We start from the raw sequence: 27,687 nt of genomic DNA, 5'->3' as shown, positions 1-27,687 counted from the left end.
TTTAGTAGTGTTATAATTGTATTATTGTTGTATTACTGGCGTGTTATTCTCATCTTATTGAGGTATTATGCGATGTTTTTTTTTTTAGTTTTATAGTATTATTGTGGTATTATTGTTAAGGTTTAGTTTCAAGGGATTGTATATTTGTAGTGGTGTTATTATTGTGTTTAGGTAGTAACATTGCTATATGGTAGTTGTGTTATTTTCATATTATTATTTTATTATTGACGTGTTATTGTTGTGTTATTTTTGTGTTACTATTGTATTATTATTATCTTATTATTGTGTTATATTTATCTGACCATTTTTAAATTATTGCGGTAATGTGCGGTGTGGAAATATGTGTAATGATGCAATCGCAAAGACATTTCTTCGCACCATTGTCCACAATGAACAAGAAGCTTATGAAAGCTACTGTGTTTATGCTCATCATGTAGGATTTTCTATTATGAAGGACCATAGCAGCTATTGGCCAAACTCTAAGAAGATTAAAACTAAAGATTTTATTTGTGAAAAGGCTGGCCAGAAGGAGTCAAACCCGACAGATACTGTAAAGTTCAGAAAAGCTGACACGAGGACTGGATGTCAAGCAATGGTTAGATATGCCATTGATGTTGAAGGAAATTGGATAGTTAAAAAATTCATTGAAAGTCATAATTACTCTCTTGCCAAAAGTGTTGATAAGCATCTTGTGCGTTCCAGTAGAAAAATAAGCGAGTTAAATGCAGATTTGCTAAATGCAGATTTGCATGACAGGATCAGGGATTTGAGCAACATATGCATATAACTTTATGGCCACAGAGGTTGGGGGGTTGAGAACCTTCAATGTACAAAGAGAGATGCATACAATTTTATTCAAAGAGAGAGAAGGGAAAGAATAGAACAAGGAGATGTCAATTATCTAATTCAGTTGTTTATGGAGAGACAAGTTAAGGATACCATGTTTATCTGGGATTTTGAAACCGATGGGTGTGGAAGACTCATAAGCTTTATTTGGAGTGATGGGTTATCCAGGCTTAATTATGATTTATTTGGGGATGTAATATATTTGATACAAGCTTTATATTAAATAAGTGCAATTTATGTTGCGCTTCTTTTGTGGGGGTGAACCAGCATTGACTAAACGTCCCTTTTGGAGTGGGTTTTTTGTCTGATGAGACCATTAATTTTTTCATTTGGTTATTCAAAGCATTTCTCTAAACAATGGGTGACAAGCATTCAACGACAATTTTTACAGATTAGGATCAAGTGATGGCTCGAGCCATTGAAGTTTGTCTTCCACAAATACGACACAGGCTATGTCAATGACATATATACAAGAAATTGCCTTCAAAAGTTTATTGTGCTGTTGGTGTTAAAAGTGTAGGTGATCTCTTCTAAAAATAAATGAGCAAGTGTGATTTTAAAGAGTATTTTAAAGAAACATGGGCCACAATGATTGAGAAGGGAAACCTACACAACAACATCTGGTTAAATGATATGTACAAGATCAGACAAAATGTTCGATGACATTCAATAAATAAATATTTGGAATGAGAATATTATCAACACAAAGGAGTGAGTCAACCAACAATATTTGTCACATCTTTGTAAAGCCCACTAGTTCTCTCGTTGATTGTTTCGTTTGTCTCAAAAATATAATGAAATCATGACACTGAAATGAGAAGGACAAAGATTTCAAAAGTGATCAATCGGTCATTACGTGTGTGGTTAAGGCAACCCAATCTTGAGACAAGCTGCCACATTTTATTCAATAAAGCTGTACTCAAAGTTCCAGCAAGAGCGATTTGATGGGCTATGTGGACTTACAACTGAATGCTTTCCAGATAGTGACTCAAAATATTATGTAAGGAATTTGGATACTTAAAGGAAAACAAGTACTGGATTGTGAAACTTGACAAAGTCAATTCTGAGGTCATTGAAGCTGCAAAAAGTTTAAAATGATTGCAAAAAGTTTAAAATGAAAATGATGGGGATATTATGTTCTCACTCTATTTATGTGCTTAATGTGGCTCAAATAAAGCAAATTCCCAAAAAAAAAATTTAATGTGATGGTCTGCTCAGGCTAAAAGGAACAAGTATAACAATTTTGGTTACGAAGATATGAAGGAATCTCAGACGAACACTGGTTCTCTAAATGATATACTATTTTTCTCACACGCCAACACGTTTGCATACCAACACATTAATAAAGAAAAAGGAAATGACACAAGCAAATAGATTCTGTGCGAATCATTTAAACATCTTTATAGAGATCTTGATGATGCATTAGCTAAAAAACCAGCTCAAACAAAAAAATAAAACAAAAAGAGAAAAACACCAAATACCTAATTCAATTTGAATGACCCAGCAAAGATAAGGCCGAAAAGAGTTTCTACATCTAGGTTGAGAGGGTATTGAGAGAAAAATAAGAGACATAAAAGTAAATATTTCATTAAGCTACGCTATTTTTATCTATGCATTATTGATTTTCTCTAACCTAAACCACTGTATGTAGGAAAAGAGCAAGAAGCATCAACAAACCAACATCATAATATTCAATGTGAGGAAAATTTAACTGAAATGCCAGATTTTCTCAGTTAGGTAATTTAGTGGCATTAGCATTTGATTTTTATTCCACTTTTAATTTCTCCATTATTGCAAGAATATGATTCGTCTCAACCAACACAAGGACATACAAGATTGTTGATGGATTCAATAAGTGATATATTTTTATAATATTATTTTACTAATGTAATCAGTCTATGTAATTATTAATGTTTATTATTCAATGTTAATATTGGTAATTTAATGTTTCTTTTTCAATACTACCTATTTAACACATGTACTCATATAAAAAATGCCTCAAAATACTACAATAACACAGCAATAATACAAAAAAAATGCTTATAAAAACCTATTAAATTATGATATGTTTATATTATTAATTAAATATATTAGATAAATAAGATTTATGAAATTAAAAACTAAATAACACAGCTATAACACATCGATTGTTGTAAAAATAAGGTTAAAATCGCTTCATAACACGTAACAGTCGCCCAAAAAACTTCAGACGCGTTATACCGCCGGCCTTTAACACCATCAGGTCACGATATAACACAATGGGAATATTACCCATGAGTTATACTGTGGTCTCGCGCTATAACACATGGGGAATATTCCCCATTGTTATACCTCCGCCCTTTAACACCACCAGTTCACGATATAACACATGGGGAATATTCCCCATGAGTTATAACGCGGCCCTACGCTATAACACATGGGGAATATTCCTCATGTGTTATACTGCCACCCTATAACGCATGCATGTGTTATACTGCCGCGTTATAACGCAGGCACGCGTTATTTATCAAAATTAATGTGTTATAGTTTAATTTAAACACGTTATTTTTAAAATCAATGTGTTATGTGGCTATATTAATGAGTTATTTCCAAAATACAAGTGTTATGAAGAATTATTGATGCGTTTTTTCCAAAATGTAAGTGTTATACTGCAAGATTGCCTCATAATTTATCAAAAATCAAGTGTTATATGCAATATTGACGCATTATTTCCATAATACAAGTGTTATAACTAATTATTGAAGCGTTGTTCCCAAAATTTAAGTGTTATATAGCAAGATTGACTTGTTATTAATCAAAAATCAAGTGTTATATGCAATATTGACGCTTTATTTTTAAATTTATCTTGTTATATGACATTATAACCTGAATTTTGAAAATAAAAGTGTTTAAAATAGTAACTTCTTAACATAGTAAATCATATATTATCTATAAATTTTAGAAAAAAACAATACAGTTTCGAAATTCATTTTTGCATTCGAAAGAGACAACAAAAAACATGAAGCAATCTATATATGGTTTTCTCTGATAGCACAAATATTAATTTACTACATAATTGTACATTTTTAATCTGTTTTATTCTTGGACCACATACACAAGGCGTAGGCAAATTCTGTTCTAAATCTCTCTATGTTTTCCTGTCTGTTTAGATATGGGGTCCAATCAGTCTATTGTGCTTATGCTAACACTAAATTTTTCATGAATTTGCTTACGAACATACCACAATCAACGCTATTACTTTGCATTGGTACACCCCTAACAAGTGTAAGTCCCCAAGTGGCAGGTTTGGCTCTAGGAAAAGACATTGTAGCATCCTTTGCAAATAGTTTCACCTGCAAAGGTTATGAGAGTCTTATTTCTGTGATATTGGGTGTTATTGGTGTGTAATACTTTAGTAATATACTTACAACTTAGTGGGCAACATCCTTATGCACACTGTTGGACAGAGAGTCATACAATTTCCATTTTCTCAATTTCAGTTCTCTCATCAACAAAGTCCAATGGTTGTTATTAATGATATGAAATAATATAACTTGTGCTTCCATTATACTTTCCTTTGTGATGTGTTTCACGAAAGTTGCACTATCCAAATTCTTATGTATCTGCAGAAGATGATAAATTGAATTGTGTCGAGGCAAATAAATATGGATAAATAAAATAATTGCAATTACCCAATATTGTGACGTTATAAATATGTATAACCTGTTTAATTCAGGTGAACTGACAATTCTCTCACACAATATGTCAGCAAAAACATCAACATGTTCGTTTTCAAACCACCCGTTTAGCAATACATCCTCTAGGCCGCCTCGGTCAATTGCCCTCCCAAAACCTTTATTTTCAAGAAAATCATGTCTGCATATTTAATAAAGAAAGATTGTCTTATTTGAATATTAAACTTCTGCATAATCTGAATAACATAAAAGCTGCAATCAAAAGTTACTTACATCCCTGTGTATGTAGTAATGCATTCATCAATAACATCTTGCATCTCACGTGGTATGAATGATCTCCCAGGATATTCTAGGTAAGATGCCACAATACGAGGCTATAGAATAAAAAATATATATAAACTCTAACTACAAAATTGAAATATAAAGAGGTTATTTTTTATGCCACTATCAAATGGCTCTCAGCAATTGAACTGGTGCTCTGGCTAGTGATCACTACTGGGTTACTTTGCAGTTTTTGTTTGATTGTAAAGGTACCTAAACTAGTGGGAGTCATTGCAATCTGTTCTAGATTTTCTTCGGCTTGAGTCGGAGTTGTCTCTGCCTCAAATGACAGTACATCTGACACCATTATTGCTTGAGGTTCTTGAAAAACTGGCAGTTCCAAATTTATTCCCGATTGTTGGCCCTTTGGGTCTTCTGTATCCACAACAGGTGCAACATGACCCTAAAAAAAGAACAAAAGTTTTTAAACTTATTTTTGAGTTAAATAATGGAGAACACTATAAAATGAGTTGTTTACAGTAAATGACACAATATTTAGAACATGATGTGTTTTTCCTTTGAGTTCATCATGTTCCTCCGGCAGTGGCTCGTCCCTTGTTACAACATTGTTCTGTGTAGCAATTATTTGATCTTGCCCCTCTTGGCTTCAGTATCTACAACGGACAACACAAGACGAACCAACAAAAAAAAACAAAAATTCTTAAAAATATCAAGTATGATCGAATAAGCTATTGTATGGAACGACTGAGTTACTTACCGTATGAGACAGAGAGCCAAGAAGATCATGAGTAACAACCTCAACGGGCTCTTCTAATGTGTCATCCAGAGCAGCGAGAACTTCAGCGGGCTCTTCGATATGAATAGGTAAATTCTTATTAATTCTACTCCTTTTCCTTTTCACATGTTTGGAATTACTCTTTCGGAGACTTGCATGATCTTTATCAGCTTTAGTTTCTTCTAATCTCTTAACCATAGCTGTTAGAGTGGACAATGAATCTTCAACATTAACCATTTGTTTATTCATAGTAAACATAGATTCATGTAAACTTAAACTTATTTTCTCCTGAGCTTTATATAGCTCGATTATTCCTTCAAGTTCATTTCCTCCCCTTCTATATGTTGCTTCTGGGGTTACCTCGTTTGAAATAATTGGACCAACACCTTATAATTTGGGTGATGGCGGTCTGACCGGAGTTTCAAGACGAGCAGTACGAGGAAGAGTCATAGCAGGGCTGGGTGGTCCATGGTCAGGATTAGAAAATAAGTGGAGCTCATCCTTCAAGTCGATGAATGTGTCATTAACCAACATTAACGATCACAATGTTATTAAACCAACATAATAACAAAACTTACCCAAATAAAATATTATAACAAATAAATTTACTTACATGTACATGATCGAGCACCCTAAAGGCTTCTTGAATCTGTGGTGCCGTCCAACCATGAATTTTTGGCCATCTCAGCATGTGTGGTCTAGCCTCAAGTGCACCAGGAGTAAACAGAGTAGTGTGCTCAAAAAACCAAAGCTGCAGTTGACACATATCAAAAACCAATTTGTTAGAAGGCAAGAAAAAACAAAAACAATAAGTGAAAAGGAAAATTTTTGAATGTGAACAATATGAACTTACAAATAAAAGAAAAACAAAACCACTTATGTAACTAAGTGGTTGATTCTGCTTTATTTTGATCGCAACAAATTTCATTTGATCTATCATATAATCATAGATAGCAGCAGGCCAGCTAAATGAAGAGAAGGTCTATACGTTCTCCCCAAATGCATAAAGCCCTGCGAGCACACCAAAATTGCTCGAGGGAAAGAATAAATTTATTAGTAAAAACTTAAGAAATATTATATTTGTTCAAAAGGAGTGGAAGACTCTCTTGAAAACTTAGTCACATCTTCCTTTATTGCTCTTGCATCTACACAAGATTCTATCGCATCTACACAAGATGAGGGAGTTTTCCTCCAACTAACTAATTCTCCTCTATTTGGCATGCCTAACAACAACGCAACATGGTCGAGTGGAGTTTTATCAACTTCCCACTCATCACGAAAGCTCTTCTTCCTTCATGATTCTAAAATCCCATGATACACAAAGTCAACACGTTATCTTAGGGATAATGAGGCTTGTTAAAAAACTGACTGACATTTATTTCTCTTAAAAAATTCATGGTCTCTTCAGGTACAATGTGTCTAACAGTATCGAGTGCTTCCCTCACTACAGAAGAATGACATTTACGATTGAACATTCTAGCGTTCATATACCTACAACAACAAACATAAGGAAAAAAATATTAGTTAATATATAACATTCCTCATTCACATATTTTCATATAACAAATATGTTATAGTTGTGTTACATATGTGTTATTGTTGTGTTATATGTGTGTTATCGTTAAATTATTGTTGTATTACAGATGAGTTATTGTTGTGTTACAGTTGAGTTATTGTCTTGTTACAGATGAGTTATTGTTGTGTTATATGCATGTTATCGTTCAGTTATTATTGTATTACATATGAGCTATAGTTGTGTAACAGTTGTTTTATATTGTGTTATTATTGTGTTATGGTAGTGTTATAGATGTGTTATTGTTGTGTTATTGTGTGTCATGCTAGTGTTATCATTGTGTTATGATTGTGTTATTAACATAACTTATCTATAACACAACTATAACATATCTATAACACAATCATATTAACATAACACAACAATACACAACAATAACACACACATAACACAACAATAACACACAATAACACATGTATAACACATCTATAACACAATTATAACAGCATAACATAATAAAAACACACAATAACATATCTATAACATACAATAACACACAATAACACATCCATAACACATTCATTACACATCTATAACACATGTATAACACAATTATAATAACGTAACACAACAATAATACATCTATAACACATCTATAACTCATCTTAACTCATCCATAACTCATCTATAACAGCATAACACAACAGTAACACATCTATAACACACAATAACACGATAATAACACGACTATAACACGAATATAACAAGTCTATAACTTCAACTTTTTCTCTAAAATAGATATTGTATTACCTCAACGACTTCGAGAAACCGCTAGCTTCTTCATCCAGACCATTGCCACCTTCCATTTTGCTTGCTAAAGAAAGACAAAAATGACTTGTTGTTGTTGAACCGACCTTTCATTTCGAATGAGAACTAACACTTATAATGATGCGTTTTTTTAAGCTGACCTTTCATTTCGAATGAAGAAGCACTACCGTTAAAGAGAAACTGTCGTATCATCGAGAGAGAAACCACTGTATGGAGAAGCACTACCACCGCCGGCCGAATGGAGAACGCTCGAAGCAGCCGAAGAGGTGGAAGAACTCCGAATGCGAGCCGACGAAAATTCCGTAGAAAAAAAAATGACGTATTGTCTCTTTCGACGAACAAAAACAAAGAAACACTCCTAAATCACCCAAATCTAGCATAAAGTGACTTTTTGCCTGTTTCGGAGTTCCGACGAGCTAAATTCGGGCCAGGTCCCACTAAAAAACGCATCTTTCAACACGGTAATCTGGGTCGAGTCATGTTAATTATGTTTTTTTAAAATTTTAATATACAGTGGGACTCAATTCCACTTGGGCTCCTCTCGTTCGACTCCGCATGCAACTCACCTTGCGGAGTTATGAGACAATAAATTTTCCTTAGCCTAAGGAGGCAAGAGCAGCAACAATTTTTTTGTACTTTAAATAAATTATTATTATTTTTTTTATCTGAATAACATTAAAATACTCCAAAGAAAGCGATTCAAATCTTACAACAGCAGTCCTACCGACTAGCCGTTACCAGCCGATCAAACTCAACGTTCCCCACCTTCGCTACTCTCTGCTAGCTCGAGCTCTCAGTCTCTCTCTCTCTCTCTCTCTCTCTCTCCCTCTCCGTCTACCAGTAAAGAAGCAGACGGAGAAGCCAACAAAAAAAAATGTTCACCGAGGGGCTTGACGATAACGCCATCAATTGGATCAACCAGGTAAAGCCCTAAATTAAAATTTTCAATCGCGTTAAGGAAATTGCTTTGGTGCTTATCGATCCTGTTCCTTTAATTGGCCCTTTAGGGTTTTTTGGTTTGGTTACTTGCCATGCCATTTGCTTGAATTGCTTTGGTTTTCGTTGTCCCACAAGTTGTGGGCTTTCGTTGATTTGAGCCAACTCCTGCTTGTTCATACTAAATGCTTTTCTTAAACTGTTTTATCACCTGGAAATCAATGCTTTAAATGTCTCTGTACTTTGTAGTTGGATTTGGGCTTCCAGAAATTTAATTGTTCTCTCATTGCTGATGGGCACTTGCCTTCTTGCCTTCCAGCTAAGAACAACGACTATTTTTCTGTTGTCTGTTAACCGTTTGATTCCTCTTAGTTTCTGTTGAATCTTCTATGTCCCTTTCTCACGTTTTTTTCTTGGTCTGCCCTTTTTTATGGAAGAAAGCAAAAAATCATACATTTGTGCTTTGTTTTCGAAATTTTTTCGGCTCTAGTTTTGCGGAACTACTCTACTTCCTGCGTTGAGCGACGGCCTGGTTGTTATTTTACTTCATTTTTTCTTCATTAGAGATTAGTCCGACGCTTCATTCATATAGCTCAGCTGTTTTCGTGTTTTAATAGTGATAAAAACGATGTGATACTTTATCATTTTATTTTCTTTCAGAAGCCAAGGGTTGATCGAGAACCTCGACCAAACGTTTGATGAATAGTATCTCATTTTTGGCATTGATTATTATTCCTTGGCGGCCTAATTAGTTGCTTGAAGTTGGAGCCAAAAAAAATTGTTTTGGAAAGCAATGAGTTTTTTAATAAATAACATTTAATTGGATGTAGTTAAGAATTTACATTGATTTTAAGCTCCGCAAGCCCTCTCCAAATACATGGGATCAAATATAATAGTCTCTTACAAACAAATTATTTTTTCTATGTACATGTAACCAAATGAACTCCAGGTTATCTCTTCATGTGCTTTTTAAAGTGGGTTATACTGAAATTCTAGGAGGAAGTTGTTCGGAAAAAAATTATTAGCCTCAATCTACGGGCAAGTATAATGAACCCTAAGGAGCAAAGTTTGAAAAGAAATAAAATTTGCAAAAGACCACCGAAGTTTTTCTAGTTCTGCTTAAATAAATTTATGTCCATAAGCACATTGAGTTCAAATAGTCCACTAAACTTCAAAAGAGATATATGAAGAAATATACTCTATTCAAAATGGAGGATATTAATAAAGATATTACTTCACCTAGCTATGAGATAAAATGCAAGCACATTGACTCAATTAATCCACTAAACTTTAAAAGAGATATATGAAGAAATACCCTTTATTCAATATTGAGGATATTAATAAAGATATTAATTTATCTAGCTAAGAGATAAGATACAATCACCTACTGTAAAATGAGAACTAAACTACCTCTTCCTAAAAGAAATAAAAAAACTATATTTGCAAGCAGTCATAAGATAACTTATTTTCTTTTTCAAATGACACTCCTCTTTTTTCTCTTCCTATTCCTCTCTTTTTCTCCCCTCTTTTGTATATGCTAAATAAATAAGAATTGTATGAGTTTATAGAGTGCAGCGTTCAATTTTTAATTTTAATTATTACCACTATTGAAGCATTTTGTAGCCTCCATTGTAGACTTCTATGGTAACCTCCATTAAGATTTTATGATAACCTTAATTTAGGACTTTGTGGTGGCTTCTATTTAATTTTTTTTTAACTCTCTTATAATTAGGATTTTATGGTATTCCTCAATCATAAAAATTAAGAATAAATATCTAATTTAATTAATGAAATTAGATTCCACACTTAACAATCTTTCATTTGGAGTCTACATTTTCAATGTACTTGAATACTTCTTTATGTGGTACCCTCATGTCATTAGCTATGATTGTTAATTAAGACTTTGTAACATCTTAGTTCATAAGTGCCAAACAAATTAAACCTTACATTATTATTATGTTGACATTTTATTATAATTTTTAATCTGTCATGTTATTTTTTGGGAGCTTCACTTGATAATAAAATTATTTTAAATTGCTTTTTCAGAATCATAAGAAATATATTTCACACAACTCTCACTTTTTGGGTTCATGATGTTATATTTTTAGTATTATTTTTGTTTCCATGAGTTGTCATCCTAGTTATTAATTCCAGCACATAAGTGTGTAAAATTGTAGTCTACAATTCATATAGTTCACTAATTCTATTCACCTTTAAGCAACTAACACACTTTTATTGGCTTTAAGAGAGTTAGCATCACCAAAGAATCTAATCCTACAGTACTAAAAATGATTGAAGTTATTGAATTATTTTCTTAAGTCTTGTACACATCTGACCATAGCAAATAACATAATTGTGTCTCCATGTGACTTTAATTTCATAATGACCAAACCTCCAATTTTGCATATAGCTCTATTTTCAATATAAATATAACAAGTGATATTACTTACATGTGAAAAATATATCTAAATTAATATATATGTGATTAGAGTATGTTGAGTCTAAAATTTGATACTTTCTTACATCTGTTATCCTATATCACCAAAAGAGCATCACCAATTTAATTCTAATATATATAATCTATAACAGTACTTGCATCAATTTACTTATCTTTATTTGGTTGTTGCTTCTTGTTCTCTCTTTTTTAATGATAAATAATGCTTATATATGTTCTCTTTTTTCTTACTGTTAAAATTAATAACCTTTTTTAAATTTACTCTAAAATTTATACCTACCATAATTGGGAAATAACCTTCATTTATTTAAATTTTCTCTGGTTTGCAATAAACCTTTAGTTGGTTTATCACTTTCTAGGGGTTTAATAGGATTGCTTTTAAGGAAAAAAAAATCCTCCAAGTCTATTGTATCATACTTATATAACAATACTTGCATTAATTGACTTATTTTTTTGTGGTTGTCATTTGCTTCTTGTTCTTTCTTCTTTAAAGATAAATAATGCACATATATGTTCTCATTTTTGTTACCATTGAAATTAATAACCTTTTTTTTAAATTTAGTCTAACATTTATTCCTACCATAATTAGGAAATAACCTACTAATTTAATTTCTCTCTAATTTGCAATAAACCTTCAGTTGTTTTATCACTTGTGAGATTTTCTTATACTCTGAAAGAAAAGTTCAGCAGACTTTTTGCTTCCTTGGAGCTTAAAAATTCTCTCTTTTTAAAGAACTAAGTTTTTTTATATTTTTAAGCATATTGCATCACAACCATGTAAATATAACATCTCAAAAGTAGTTATATGTGAAAGGTAAGGAGCACAACATTGTTTAAAAAATATGGTGCCATAATAAGCTTAAAAAATGTTGAAAATTTATGCCTTGCCTTGTTAAGGTAAAACATTTCAATTTCAGATTCTGCCTTTTTAAATGTTGGAGCACAACAGAGATGAAGCTTGATTTTCACCACCAATAATAATATCAATATTCTTTAGATCTCACGGAAGGAAATAAACTCATTCAAATATAGTTTAATAGGTATACTTTCTTATATGCTAAGTAAATAGTCTTTACATATGATAAATTTGTTAAAATTGCCTATAAACCTTCTAAATAGTCTTTACATATGATAAATTTGTTAAAAATGCTTTTGATCATGTACAAGAATTTTAATTTGAACTATAAACCTTCTAAGACCTTTATCAAGACTTCATTCATCAAACATAGTTGAATCTTTGAGAAAACCTTCTCATTCATCTCTATTTTATCTTCTAGACTTATGAATTCAAGTATCTTCTATTGTATGCTTTTAGAATTCTCTGTTAGATAAATACACCACACATATTAATTCTTCGAAGGCTGAAATCTTTCTTTCTATTAAAATTCTTAATATCAAACTTTTTAGCCATCATAATTTTCAAGTCTTTTTTCTCATAAGAGTCATTAGGAAAGTAAGTGCTCTTAATCTAAAGGTAGGTATGACGAATCACAAGTTACAAACAAAAGAGTAACCAAAATACATACATAAAAATACAAAAAATTTTAGGCTTTGCTTAAATAAGCTTGTATCTATAATTGCATAGAGATTAAATAGTCCACTAAACTTTAAAAGAAACATGTGAAAAATTTTATGTCAAGAAAAATTGAAGATTTAGATAAAGATATTACTTTGGCTAGTTAATAGAAAATGAAATCACCTATTCTAAAGATAAGGGCTAGACTTCTTTTTTCTTGAATAAGTAGAAAAATCTTATTTACAATCATCGAAAAGTCTTCTTCCTTTCTTTCCTGGATGACACTCCTCTTCTTCTCTTTTTCCTCTCCTCTCTTTGTTGCTTCTTGTGATTTGAGACAAGTGATACTAAATGGGTTCATATAGTGAAAAGCTTATTTCTAATATTAATTATCAACCACCACTGACCACTTTGGTTGTCTCTATTATAAGCTTTTATGGTAACTTTCATTTAAGATTTCACCATAGCCTCAATTTAGATATTGTAACTTCTATTTAAGACATTCTGATAACCTTCAATTAGGACTTTATTGTAGCCACAAATCCTGAAAAATCTAGAACAAATATTATTCAAAATATTTAATGAAATTAGACTTCACAGTAAAAAAGTGTCATACACGAATGATAAATCTTATTTTTCAGGTATCTGTTGGAGATCAACAATCTAGACCCCTGATAGAGAAATGTCCATTGGGTAGCATCTCAAACTTGCCACTGCTGCACAAAAGCAGCAGCTTCCTATCACCCAAAGTTCTACCACCTGTGAAATTTCACTCAGGCTTCCTAGGGATTCATCCTAGTACCCATACTGAAGATTCTGAGGATGACAATGAAAGCATAGCCTCAATTTCTGGAGGCCATTGTGCTTCTTATTCAGACACATTCGAAGAGGATGGCATGGAGTCAAGTGACTCTTATCTATTTTGGAAAGCAAAAGACATCAGCCATGAGGAAGAGCTCAAATCCAAATCTGAATCAACCGGTGATGAATCAATAAAAGCTCAAAGTAGAACATTAAGGCGTACTCTCGTCCGAGGACCATCGAAAGAGAACCTAAAGGTGGAGCTGGCTTTAAATGGTGGTTTCTTAGATACGAGCTCAACTTCCAGTGCCCATTTCCCTAATCACGAGCATGTTGTCTTCACTGAATCAACAGTAAGTCTCTCCTAAATGATTAATACTCACACATTAACCTATTAATATCTCCTGTGCTTCTACATCAGTGCTACCTTCATGATGATTACTTGCCCAAAGGGTTTAAAGAACTTGGAACGCCGAGTGCTCCTCCAATCACGGATTGTGGAAGAGAAGAAAGCATCTTTGGTGAAGAAGGTAAGCAGCAAAAGCTAATGATTTATCAAATACGAGCTTTTATTCAATGTGCTTACATTCCTATAGGAAAAGTAAAATCAGAAAGCTTTGAAGTCTCCCCAGATTTAGAATGTCAGATTCAAGATACAAAATACCCGCCATCACAGTAAAACTCTTACAAAGACTACATTTTTACTAGTTTCATATACTTAAATGACAAATTTATAACATTGACCCTCCAACAAATATAGAACCGGAGTATCTACTGGGAACATTTCAGTGGAGAGAGACGAGAAGACTTATTCTTGGCAGAATAAATTGTCTATTCGATCTCAAGACTATACTTCCAGGTTTGATCGTTATGCCGAGATAATATTTTGACAATATAGCAGCTGCAGCTATAAATTCTAGCTATAAATTCTTACAGAATTTTCATCAATTCTTTGCATGAATTTACAGTGCTGAAAATTCGTGGCAATCTTTTGTTGCCTATGATGCATGTTTCCGTCTGTGCTTGTATGCTTGGGCAAGGAACTGCGTGGAGGCCCCAGAATTTCTTAGAGATGAATGCATGATGCTACGGGATGCCTTTGGGTAAGTTATATCTAAAGCATGACTCCAATGCTTAAAATTTGTACTTTTTTATCATAATTTCTTAATCCTTATTTCAAATGTACCATGCTGTATAGCCCTGATGAAATCAAATGTTGTAAAATAGGATTCAGAAGTATCTGCTGCAACCAAAAGGCAATGCTCTGGGGGAAAGAAGGCCTATAACTTGTGCTGATGGAACTTGCACTAGGAAAGAGAGAAAAGAAATTTGGAAAATAGAGGTGGAAGGTTAGACTACAAGCATCTCAGTGAATTTATATTTTCTTTGAGTTATGTCTTTTGTTCATGGAAGATAAGCACTCAGGTTTGGAGATTCTACATTAAAGATTCAAACCAAAAAAATATCATGTTTCTGACATTTATCTTACTGTAACAGTGAAAAAAATTCGTATTGTGGCACAAAGACCAAAGCTTCGATGTGACTCTTCTAGTCCAAAATTAGTAATGCAAGCCAGTGCTGAATATGTTCATCATGCGACTGAATTCTTAAAGAATAAGATCAATACACTAAAAGCAACTTCAGTTTCAGTTACTCATAAAGGTTATAAAAATAATCCGCTCTTTAGTTTTTTGCATTTGTTGTTGTTGACAACGTTGCTAAAATTTATATCTTATTTCAGAAGCTTTCTCATGCTTATTGCAACTATATAGTTCTTGTGAAGAACTTGTGAGTTCCCCACTCTGGTTCACACCTGGAACTGGAGAGTCTCATATCTTGTAAGTTCCATAGAAGAAAAGTTTTAAAAATTTCTAAAATTTTTATTTACGCTGTTATATTTGTTGGATTTTGAAATAGAGCAACATAATATTATTGATAGAAGGAGGGTTATTTAAACCCAATTACAATAGACACAATTGTTGATGTTATCCTTCTCGTGGATAAGACGAGAGAAAAAATTCAGGAAGAACTTGAATTATGGAGGTCTACCTTGGAGTCTAAACGCCTTCATTTGAGTAGAACTAAAAATGAATACATGGAATATAATTTTAGTAGTAGTAGCTCTAGTGACAGAAATGCAACTATGGGTGATCTAATTATTAAAAAGTGTGAACGCTTTAGATATCTCAGGTCTATTGTTCAAAGTGATGTGATATTGATGGGGATGTTGTTAATAGAATTCAAGTTGGTTGGTTGAAGTGGAGGAATGGTTCGGGCCTATTGTGTGATAGAAAAGTATTATTTAGACTGAAAAGAAAATTTAATAAGATGGTGGTGAGACCTGCAATGCTCTATGATGCTGAATGTTGGCCTTTAAAAGAGAAGTATAAAACTAAGTTACGTGTTGTCGAGATGAGAATGATTAGGTGGATGAGTGGCTTTACACGTAGAGACAGAATGCGAAATGAATATATCAGTGATAAGGGTTGGTGTAACCCCAGTGAAGAACAAAATGAGAGAGTCATCTTAGATGGTTTGATCACATTAAACGTCGACCATTTGATGATCCGTTTAGAAGAATAGATGTTTTAGATTCGACTTATGTTAAGAAAGGCAAAGGGGTAGACCTTGGAAGACTTGGGCATATTGTATAAAACATAATCTTAATTTACTAGAATTAAATGAAAATATGACACTAAATAGGACACAATGGAGGAAAAGGATTCATGTAGGCAACCCCACTTAGTGGAATAAAGGTTTTTTTGTTGTTATTGTATAAATAAAACAAAATAAATTAAATAGGAAAGAAATAAAACATAAAAAATCATAATAAAACAAATAGGAAATAAAATAATAAACAAATAATAATTAATAATTGCTAGAGATTGCCTTTATAAATCTAATATTCTCACCCCACCCCTCCCCCCAAGTTAAAGCATAGATATCAATCATGTTCAAGTTGAATTTGGAGTCATCAAACAATGGACGGGGAAGATTCTTGGTGAAAATGTTCGCTAGTTGACCGCTGGAGGGAGGGCACAAAAGTAAAACAAATTTTTCCAAATTCATTCTTTTCCTAAATGAAGTGTCTGTCAATCTCCATATATTTGGTATGATCATATTAGACTGGATTGTGGTAATGCTGATGTCAGCCTTATTATTATAGAATATCTGCAGTGGAATGGAGGTTGGCATACTATGTTCGCGGAGCATGATGCGTAACTAGAGAGCTTCACATATTCCCAATGACACAACTGGAATTCAGCTTCAGCACTGCTCTGGGCAACCGCAGACTGTCTTTTGCTTTTTCATGTCACAAGATTGCCCCATATAAATGAGCAATACCACGACGTGGAACGTCAATCGCTAATCGATCTCGCCCAAATAACATATGTATAAACAACAATAGACCAAGTGGTGTGATAGGAGAAAAACGAACCTGAGCTTGGGGCACAACAATAGACCAAGTGGTGTGATAGGAGAAAAACAAACCTGAGCTTGGGGTACGTTTTAAATAGTGGAGAATCTGGTGGACAGCTTGGAAATTGTGCTCATAGGGGTCATGCATGAATTGAGTCACTATACCAACTCCGTTACATGTCGGGGTGAGTAAGAGTGATGTACATGACTTTTCCCACAAGGCAATGATAATGAGTCTAGTTGACAGATACAATATTAGAGATTTTGGATAATTTTTCATTGGAATCTATTGTAACAACAACAGGTTTGCACTGAAGAAGATTGCTCTCTATCAAGAGATCAATCACATTTATGCGCTGAGACAGGCAAATGCCCTGAGATGACCGTACCACTTCCATACCTAAGAAATACCATAAAGATCCCAAGTCCTTCATTTTAAAGGAATTCGCAAGAATGTCTTTCAAGGACTCGAATGCTTGAAGATCGCTACCTGTAAGAATAATATGGTCAACATAGACAATAAAGATAGCTACCTGGTCATTGGAGTAATGCCGGAAGAAGAGGGTGTGATCTGATTGAGCCTGAGTAAAGCCATGACCCACAAACAACTTTGTAAATTTTTCGAACCAAGCCTTTGGGGAATACCTTAATCCATAGGACTTTCTTAGCCTGCACACTTGCCCTCTGGTGGAAGGAGAGTCAAAGCCAGGAGGGAGAGAGTTGTACACCTCTTCTGTAAGCTCTCCATTCAAGAACACATTCTTGACCTCTAGTTGGAATAAAGGCCGATCCAAATTCACCGCAAGGGACAACAAGACCTGAATAATGTTTAACTTAGCTACTGGAGCAAATGTCTTTTCATAGTCAACTCCGTAGGTTTGTGAGTATCCATTAACGACCAATCTTGTCTTGTTATTTTCAAAGGATTCATTAGAGTTGAACTTGGTGCTGAAAGTCCATCGACACCTTGCAGCTTTCTTACCCTAAGGAAGATCGACAATGTCCCACGTATGGTTCTGTTGAAGGGCATTCATCTCCTTCATTACTGTCATTTTCCAGTTTGATCAACAAGGGAAACCTCAACAGTAGTTGGGATCTGATGGTCTGTCAGGGCAGTAGCAAATGCTTTGTAGGTCGGTGATAGACTCTGGAAAGAGCATATTTTTCCATAGAATAGAGGGAGCATGTATGATTGCGTACCTCACTCGGAGAACTTTCTTCCTCATTTGGAGAAGGGCTCGTGCTGATGATGTCGCTCGGAGAGGAGTCAAGGTCCTGTAAGAAAGTAACAGGGTCCAAAGTAGGAGCATTCAGACGAGTGCGCCGAGTGTAGACACGGACAGTGGGAGGAAGATATGGTGCACTCAACGGAACAGAGGACTCCTTAGTGATAGGAATAATGGGGGAAACATCCATAGGAGTAGGATAAGGGGCAATGTTTGAGAACACGAGCTTTCCCCTCATTTGAGACCGAGCTAGAAAAAAGGAAACACTTTCAAAAAAGGTGACATCAACATCCACATAGATTTTTTTTGTGGTAGGATCAAGATGCCGATATCCCTTTTGAGTTGCTGAGTACCCTAGGAAGAAACATTTTATAGATCTGGGATCAAGTTTACTTCGAGTGGGGGTAGTGTTCCAAACAAAGATCGTGCACCAAAAAATCTTTTGATCTAATATGAAGAAAGCCTTCATTGGTAGGAAAGCAAAACATCAGAATGGCTAAGGGGTTCAAAACTTGTAAATTTTAGAGGGGACTCTTTCTATGAGATAGGTGGCAATCAGAATGATATCATTCCAAAGTTATTTCAGGACATTGAATTGAAACATAATGTAGCAAACAACGGTTAGGAAGTGATAGTTTTTTTCCCTCGATTACCTTATTTTGTCTAGGAGAGTCTGTACACGAGCAATGATGAAAGATGCCCTTGTCAAGAAATAATCCAAAATAGAGTTGAAAACCTCACAACTATTGTCAATCTGAATGACCTAAATTGAGCTTTTGAATTGAGTTAAAACAAAGGTGTTAAAGTTTTGGAAGGTGACAACAACCTTCGATTTATCTTTTAAAATGTCGACCATGTCATTTGAGTGTGGCCATCAATCAAGGTCAGGAACAATCGTTTATTGGTGCAGCTGGACATGTGAGAGAGTCCCCATATGTCACTGTGAATGAGGGAGAAAGGAGCGGAAGATGTGTGTAAGTTCGGGGTGGGTAATGGACCCGATGATGCTTGGCTAACTGACATGTCTTATAATTGAAGTTAGAAATATTTTTATTAAAAAACATCAAAATATACAAGTTTTTAAAATAAAACTAGCTCAGGGTGGGTAATGGACCCGATGATGTTTGGCTAACTGATATGTCTTATAATTGAAGTTAGAAAGATTTTTATTAAAAAAACATCAAAAGATACAAGTTTTTAAAATAAAACTATGATGACCCAAATGACAATGCAACAACATAACGGGTTAGTTTATGACTCAAAATAAACTACAACTCCTAAATGGCGTGTCCTCATTCTTTGTGCTCTTGTCACTATGAATGAGGGAGAAAGGAGTCCCCATATGTCACTTTGAATGAGGGAGAAAGGAGCGAAAGATGTGTGTAAGTTCGGGGTGGGTAATGAACCCGATGATGCTTGGCTAACTGACATGTCTTATAATTGAAGTTAGATTTTTATTAAAAAAATATCAAAATATACAAGTTTTTAAACTAAAACTAGCTCAGGGTGGGTAATGGACCCGATGATGCTTGGCTAACTGATATGTCTTATAATTGAAGTTAGAAAGATTTTTATTAAAAAAACATCAAAAGTTACAAGTTTTTAAAATAAAACTACGATGACCCAAATGACAATGCAACAACATAATGGAATATTTTATGGCTTGAAATAAACTATAACTCCTAAATGGCGTGTCCTCACTCTTTCTGCTCTTCACTTGAAAGTAGTAGAGGCTAGCTACCCTCTTAGCTGCTCCAATCATTCTCCCCGAACGATGATCCTGGAAAGCAGAACCAACAGAAGAGAAATTAGCAGCACAATTATTATCATTTGTCAAATTATTGACAAATAACAAGTTATATTGCAACAAGAGAACATGTAATATAAACTCCAGAGTTAAATCGATCGTTAGTACAACAAACACTTTACCAACAATGAAACTATAGGAGCCATAAAAAATTCTAACTGTATCTTTTCTAATGTATGGATAGTAAGTCATGAAAGCTTACGAATATCTAGTCATGTGATATGTGGCACAAAAATCAATAATCTAAGGACTAAAGGAGGAATAAATGATAAAAGCCATTTAAAGATTATCTTATCAGATGTGGGAGGTCGATGGACCTGTTGAGATTTGATTTCCTCTAAGAAGTTTGATCAATTGATCCATCTAGTTTTCAGGTATTCGGGGGATTCTAGGATGTTCCAAATAGGAGTCTCTTGAGCCGTGGTAGACTCAGACGTCGCTATGAGACCCTTGGTAGTAGAGGATTTGGTCGAAGTTTTATTTGTCAGTTTATTTCTGACACTTGTCTCGAATTTGGTTGGGTTTGTAACAATAATAACAAATGGGGTGACTGGTCCAAGGTGTCATGGATGAGGGCTAAGAACTATTTGAAACCAAGTCAAACAATTCAGCTGAAAGACTAAAGGTGTCTAGCATAACAGGTCTTCAGTTTTCTTCTCGACAAATCTCGATGAAAGCAGTATGAGCGGAAGAAAGAGGATCTCCACCAAGAATACAACCTCGAACTTCTTCAAGATCTTTGTTAAGGCCTGGCAGAAATTGGAACATTCTATCCTTTTCTAATATTTTCTGAAAGAGAGAAAGGTCGGTCGGAGATTCCTAAATGCAGTCATAGTACAAATCACATTCCATGTAAAGTGCAACCAGGCCATTTTTGTACTGGGTTATTGTCCTAAACCCTTGAGTTGCCTCTCAAATTTTCTTATATACCTCATAGAGTTTGCTGGAGTTTTCTACGACCAAGTAGGTATCACGAATTGTCGTCCTGAGAGCACTAGCGGATAAGAGGAACATAGATGAACAACCAATCTACATTTCCATGGAGTTGATCAGCCACAACATAACCATGGAGTTCTCCACTTCCCAAGTTCCATATGTTAGGTCGGTTTTTCGAGGTTCAAGGATCTTATCGGTGAGGTACCTGAATTTCCCGTGTCCTTTGATGAATAAAGACACCGCTTGAGACCATTGGAGAAAGTTACTGTTATTTAGTTTATGAATCATGATCAGGAAGTTCATGTTGGTTTCTAGTTCTCTGGTTTGCAGTGGAACGAAGGTTAGATTCGATCCCCCAGTAAAATCAAGAACACCTTCTGAAGGCGGCTCATTGTTGGAAGATTTCGCCATGATTCCGACTGAGCCAAAAGAGATGTGGCTAGAATTCGCGGCTCATTGTGGAGTTCGACTGAGCCAAAAGAGATGTGGCTAGGATTCACGGCTCATTGTTGGAGTAGTCCGCCATGATTCCGAATGAGCTGAAAGAGATGTGGCTAGGATTCTGAGACATTAACAGATTTGTAAATCACTGGTCGACAAATAATTGCAAGAACAATGCAAGAAGGCTGCAGGAAAGCTGAAAGAAGGCTGTAGGGAGGTTATAGGAAGGCTGCAGGAATGATGCAGGAGAGCTGCGGGGAACCCCAATAAATTTGCGGGGATGGTTGGACTGCTGCTGGGGAGACCGGTGGCTGTAGGAGCCAGTCAGAGGAGACCGGCGGCTGTAGGAGACAACCAGGAGGACCAGCAGCTAGAACTCCCGGTGGGAAAGATGGCGGCTGCTGTAGAGGCTTTCGGTGGCTGGGTTCTAGGGTTAGAATCTATCTCTGATGCCATGTTGAATTTTAAAAATAGAGCAACATAATATTATTGATAGAATGAATGGTATTCAGACCCACTTACCATGGACACAATAAAGAAAAGAAATAAAACTGAATAAAACAAATATGAAAGAAAAAAAGCAAATAAGAAATACATAATAAGGGAATAATACACAAATAATAAGTAATAGCAGCTAGGGATTGTCGTTTTAAATCTAATAATATTAGTTTGTTTTATATGAAGGTACTGACATTATATGCAAATTCTTACAGTTACCCAGAGAGTCAAGGAGACGCTCTTTTGATTCAGGTCCAGGATAACAACAATGTGAATCTTGGTCAGGCAAAGATTCCAATTTCATTGTTGAATTCTGAAGCACAAGTAAGAATTTCCTTGACTTGACTTCTGATTTAAAATTCTGCACAAATAATCTGGGCAATCTACGTTTGCAATGAAACTAATTTCAAAAACGCTGTTTTATCGATTTAGCAAGGAGAGAAAGTGAAGTGGTGGCCAATGTACTTGGAGGATCAAGGTTTTGTAGGAAAAATTCAACTAGCTACAAGCGTTTTTTGGAGCTCTTCTGATAGAATGAATTTCTCTAAGGTTTTTATCCAGCTTTATCCATTCTAAAGCATGAAATCTGTTAGAACTTTACAATAATTGTGACGTTGTGGTAAATCCCAAAATGGTCCCCGACAATTTTAATGTGGCCAATTTTTTCCGTGAGTTCTGCAGTGCTCCAATTTAGTCCCGCGGCTGTTGAAAATTGATCTCAATTGGTTGCTCAAGGATTAAATTGGGATTCATTTTGGTAAACTCTCTAAATTGGAGTCTTTTTGTGTCATGAATTCTATATGAGAAACTATTTTGGATATTGGGGACTAAATTGAAGAAATGCAAAAACTCTATGACTAAATGGGCCACATGCAATGGGATATCACAGTTTGAAGTTTCGTAAAGATAGAAATTAAAGATCTGCTACTCTATATGTCGGCAGGCTAGTCCGCCTGTAGAAACTCTCGTCTATGATCTCGTAATGGAGGCATCTATGCGTGCTTGTGATTTCCATGCAAAAAATTTGCGGATTCATGGACCATGGAAGTGGCTTTTAAATGAGTTCTCTAGCTACTATGGTGTGACTCCTGCATATACGAAACTTAGGTACTTTCACATCAAAAAACAACTTAATAATACCAAAGACTACGTGATAAAATGTTTTGATTTTATTTATTTAAATACTTTCGACAGGTATTTGTCATATATCATTAATATCTCAGTACCCACTAAAGAATGTTTGGAACTAATATGTGAATTACTAGAACCTGTTCTCAAGGCTCGAAATGAAAGAAATCTCACCAGACAAGAGGTATTTGCATTTTTTTTTTTTCTGCCTTACTGGAAAGATTACTGTTAAATGAATTTTTGTTATCTAATTCTCCCTTAAGATATTCTAAGATGAAAATATTAACTAGCAAATGCAAAATATGGTGCCTTTCACTTTGTACTAACTGTAGGCAATTTTAAGGTTCTGTGTCAACTTTAACATGTTATATATTAGTAACAAGGCAACAATTCACAAATTAGTTCTGAGGAGTTGAGTGCTGTTCTTTTTGTAACTTAACTTTTCCTAAAAATTAAATTTTTATAGATTTCTTAGATTTCTAATTTCTTGTCAAACAGAAAAGCATTTTACTTGACTGTGAAGATCAAATAAAGAATCTCTTGGCAACTACTTTTCAAAACTACAAGTCCTTGGATGAGAACTCTTCGACCGGACTCTCGAACTTCTTTGGTCCAATTCCAGAAACAGCTTCACCTGCATTAACTCCCGCAATAAAACTCTTCAGCCTTCTACATGACATACTCTCTCAAGAAGCTCAAAATATATTGAGAAACTATCTCAAGGTTAGCTATAACCTGTCACTGGCCCACAATTTTCCCTTGAAGAATTTATTTAAAATAATGTCATTTTGTTCTAAAGACTGCTGCAGAAAAGAGGTGCAGAAGATATTTGGTAGATACAGAAGAATTTATGTCAGCCAACTGTGATGTTACTGAACCAATAACTATCTCAACTGCTTATTCTAAAATGAGGATATTATGTTTGAATATAAGCAGTGAGATTCAAGCAGATATGAAAATTCAGAACCAGAACATACTCCCCAGGTATTATTTACTCATAAAAATTATGAAATAATGAGCTATTATACGAACTTTTGTTAAATAATAATTTTGTTTTATTGCCAGCTGCATTGATCTTCCAAATATTGCTGCTTCTATATATAGTGTTCATCTCTGTCAGAGGCTTAGAAATTTTCTATCAGCTTTTCCACCTTCCAAACCTGCACCACATGTAATTGAACTGCTAGTTACCACTGCTGATTTTGAAAGAGATCTCAATTCGTGGAGTATCAAGTATGTAAAATTTTTCATGGAGTGGAAGATTTACATAGCTACCACTCAATTCTTAAATATTTAGTATGTAAAATTTTTCATGGAGTGGAAGATTTACATACCTACCACTCAATTCTTAAATATTTACATATCTGACACCTAAACTTCAATTTTTACTTATATGCCTCCTATGCATGAAAATGTGTATTTCACTTTTTAAAAGTTAAAATTAGTTGTATATTTTATTTAATATGAAATAATTATGTGCTTGAAATGTAAAAATCAAAATCTAGGTGTCAGATGTAAATGCCCCTTCTTTGTTAAGCTACTCTCAGTTTCATAATTCATTGTCAACAGCCCTGTTCATGGAGGAGTAATCTCAAGAGATCTATTCCATTATTACATAGAGACCTGGATCAAGGATACTCAATACCAGTTGGTTGAAAATTGCAAAGCAGAGAAGGTTATTTTTCTCCACTCAATTCATAGTAGTGGAAAGTGCCAAAATGGTCCCCTGTATTTTTACAGACGGCCATTTTAGTCACATAGTCTATAAATAGTTTCAATTTAGTTAGATTCTTCTAATATTGGTTGAAATAATCCCAAAAGAAGACCAGTTCAGCCGCTATTAAATTTTGGCACCTTGCTCATTCATAGAATTACATTACTCTGGAATTTAAACTCTGAAAACTCTGAAATCATGAATCATATATCTCTTAAAACATTTGCAGATTTCATTCTCTGGAATTTCAACTCATTATGCCACGTCGCCTTTCGTGGAGGACATTTATGGTAACATCATGGATAGCTTAAATGAGTACAAGGTAGTAGTCAACAGATGGCCACAGTACTTGCTAAGCTTAGAAAGTGTAAGAAAATTATGGCACAATTAATGCACTCTTCTTCGCTTTCTTCTCTTTGAAACTAAAGCAAGAATAATCTTCTCAGGCTGTTGCCCATATCGAACGAGCGATAATAAAGGCCTTAGAGAAGCAATACAGCGAAGTCCTGATGCCTCTAAAAGATGGAGTTCCAAAGAAGATCGAGAAGCATATGCAGAAGCTAACAAGAAAACAATCTACAGCAGCCTATAGTATTCCAAATGAGGTAGCAGAACTCATGATTATAAACTATTGTTCATGGCATTAAAAGAGTTAATTTGGTTTTAAAATAGGCTCATATTGTTTTGTTGTGACAGTTGGGAGTCTTCCTAAACACCATGAAAAGAATACTAGATGGCCATCACTGCAGAATAGAAGAAAATCTTAAGTCTTCTGCCTCATTTTGGACACTCTCCAATAAAAATGAGAGCTTTGGGGAAAGGACTAATGGAATCACAATCATGTTAAGAACAAATTACAAGAACTATAAGCAGGCTATCATAAGGATGCTTGTGGATAATGTTTGTTACAATATCGTTTTTCTAATTTAAATCAGTTTATTTCTAAAATTTATGTACAATTGAAGATATTAATATTCGTAATATGATTAATTTGTAGACTGAGGCAAACAAAAGCACAAGGCTGAAGAAAATTCTTGAAGAAACTAAGGAGACGAAGGGAGAAGCTGAGATTCGTGAAAGGATGCAAGCACTGTCCTTGCAGCTGAGTGATTCTGTAAGGAATCTGCATGCTGTCTTCACCAAAAAGATTTTTGTAGAAATTTGCAGGGAGTTTTGGGATAAAATGGGACAGGTAATAATTTTTCTGCAAGAAATAGTTGTTTATCTTTATTCATGGAGGATTTTTATTGGGATTCTAAAGTTTTTGAGCTGTTTTTTTGTTAGATTGTGTTGAGCTTTCTTGAGAGTCGGAAGGAGAACAGGATATGGTATAGACGATCTGGTTCTGGTCATGTTCTTGGGGTGAGATCCTCATCTTACCTCTATCTGCTTCTTCAAATAAACACATTTTTAAATAACTTAATTTAAATGAAGTAGATTATTAAAAAAAAGTCTAGAGGTGTGTGTGCTAACTTTAATCTCAGATTTTCTTAAGTAGTCAGTTTTGCTCCTTAACCACCAAATTTAAACTAATTTAATGCTACCATAAATTGTCATTTTTTTAACGGAAATTGTGTTCATGGAGCTTTTACATCTTAAGAAATAGCAAGGTCTAAGGGTCTGTTTGAGACAACTTTCTATCTGTTTTATACTTCAAACTGCCACCACAATTGTGCTTGGAAAATTATTTTTCTTGTGGTTTTTTTAAAAAATTGTTGTAGTGAGAAGCTGCATTTTTGGTGAACTACTACTTTGGTTATTTTTTAGAAATTTTCTTAGTGGGAAATTGATTTTTGCAGCCAGGTTTGCTAAAATAGGTGTTCAAAAAACTACTCCCCCCTCCCTCCCCCAACTTTACAATCACCTGTACAAAAAGCTGCATTGGTCCCAAATACACCCTAAATTAGTTTACCAAATCAGTTGAGTTGAGAGTTGAATATCTTAAGATCTTGGACTAAAAATTAAACTTCAATAAACTATTTTTGCCATTTACTCAATTAAAAAAGTTCTGATGTTGTGAGACGATGATGGCTATTGCAGATATTGGATGATGTTTTTGCCTCAGAAATGCAGACATTGCAAGGAAACTCTATACATGACGAAGATTTGGAACCTCCAAGATCAGTTGTTGAGGCACGTTCCATACTCAGCTGAAATATTCCTCAAATTTCTTTTGTGATTATTATTATATTTATTATTTATATTTATTTCTCCACCAATCCTTGACGTTTGTTCATGGTTAATTTAGTAAAGCAAGCGTATGTATGATTTCATAGAGCTTGTAAATGTTTTTTTAGTTGTGTAATTATTTATTTTGCAAAAGCTCCAAGTTAAAGAAAAAATGGAGTGATGAGCTTTTGTTAATCTTTGTTTACCACCAAATATCTATATATATTACATGTCTAACATTTGAAGTCTGTTTTTTATATTAAGACCACCTAAATCTCTAGCATCGCATAAGAAAATGCTATTTGAACATCCAAAAAATGTTAAATCTTTTTATGCATAGGCAAAGTGGTATATATATGTAAAAATTGAAGTTTGGGCGTTTGATATGTAAATACGATGGAATTAAGTGGTATGTAGTAAATCTTCCCACTATCTTTGGTGGATTTGTTTTTTAGTTTATGGCCTTTTTTTTCAATATTTTAAAATTATAGTATTACCCTTAGCCGATTTTGTCAAAGCATAGAAGTGAGGAAACACGAATTGAAATGAGACTGGTGGATTTGTTTTTTAGTTTATGGCCTTTTTTTTTCAATATTTTAAAATTACAGTATTACCCTTAGCCGATTTTGTCAAAACATAGAAGTGAGGAAACACGAATTGAAATGAGACGTATTGCTGGTTCATCTAAGGGCCTGTTTGGGGCAGCTGCAGCTCTAATACCC

At 34.3% G+C, this 27,687-nt stretch overlaps 1 protein-coding gene across 2 annotated transcripts; it reads left to right on the top strand.

Annotated features, from left to right (window-relative positions):
* The first annotated feature begins 8,651 nt into the window (after positions 1 to 8,651).
* Positions 8,652 to 27,008, top strand: LOC110022142. 2 transcript variants are annotated; one of them, XM_020720949.1, is made up of 23 exons: positions 8,652 to 8,840; positions 13,467 to 13,979; positions 14,048 to 14,156; positions 14,223 to 14,301; positions 14,387 to 14,485; positions 14,595 to 14,729; positions 14,854 to 14,975; positions 15,124 to 15,288; positions 15,371 to 15,464; positions 22,170 to 22,278; positions 22,387 to 22,503; positions 22,898 to 23,061; positions 23,149 to 23,266; positions 23,581 to 23,805; positions 23,882 to 24,066; positions 24,148 to 24,315; positions 24,652 to 24,757; positions 25,026 to 25,163; positions 25,243 to 25,401; positions 25,493 to 25,696; positions 25,794 to 25,988; positions 26,081 to 26,158; positions 26,837 to 27,008. In XM_020720949.1, the coding sequence occupies exons 1-23, from the start codon at positions 8,793 to 8,795 to the stop codon at positions 26,948 to 26,950; spliced, it is 3,444 nt and encodes a 1,147-aa protein (XP_020576608.1). In that variant the 5' UTR covers positions 8,652 to 8,792; the 3' UTR covers positions 26,951 to 27,008. The 2 variants fall into 2 exon arrangements, with proteins under 2 accessions (XP_020576608.1, XP_020576607.1); XM_020720948.1 differs by having other exon boundaries at positions 15,368 to 15,464.
* The last annotated feature ends 679 nt before the right edge of the window (positions 27,009 to 27,687 follow it).

The sequence above is a fragment of the Phalaenopsis equestris genome, unplaced genomic scaffold (assembly GCF_001263595.1).
Source record: "Phalaenopsis equestris unplaced genomic scaffold, ASM126359v1 Scaffold000173, whole genome shotgun sequence".
Taxonomy (NCBI): Eukaryota; Viridiplantae; Streptophyta; class Magnoliopsida; order Asparagales; family Orchidaceae; genus Phalaenopsis; species Phalaenopsis equestris.
This window is presented reverse-complemented; position numbering and strand designations above follow the sequence as displayed.

Coding starts and splice junctions, on each gene's coding strand:
- LOC110022142 (XM_020720948.1), top strand. CDS start 8,793: ATGTTCACCGAGGGGCTTGACGATAACGCCATCAATTGGATCAACCAG. Junction 8,841..13,466: donor CCATCAATTGGATCAACCAG/GTAAAGCCCTAA, acceptor CTTATTTTTCAG/GTATCTGTTGGAGATCAACA. Junction 15,465..22,169: donor ACTGGAGAGTCTCATATCTT/GTAAGTTCCATA, acceptor AAATTCTTACAG/TTACCCAGAGAGTCAAGGAG.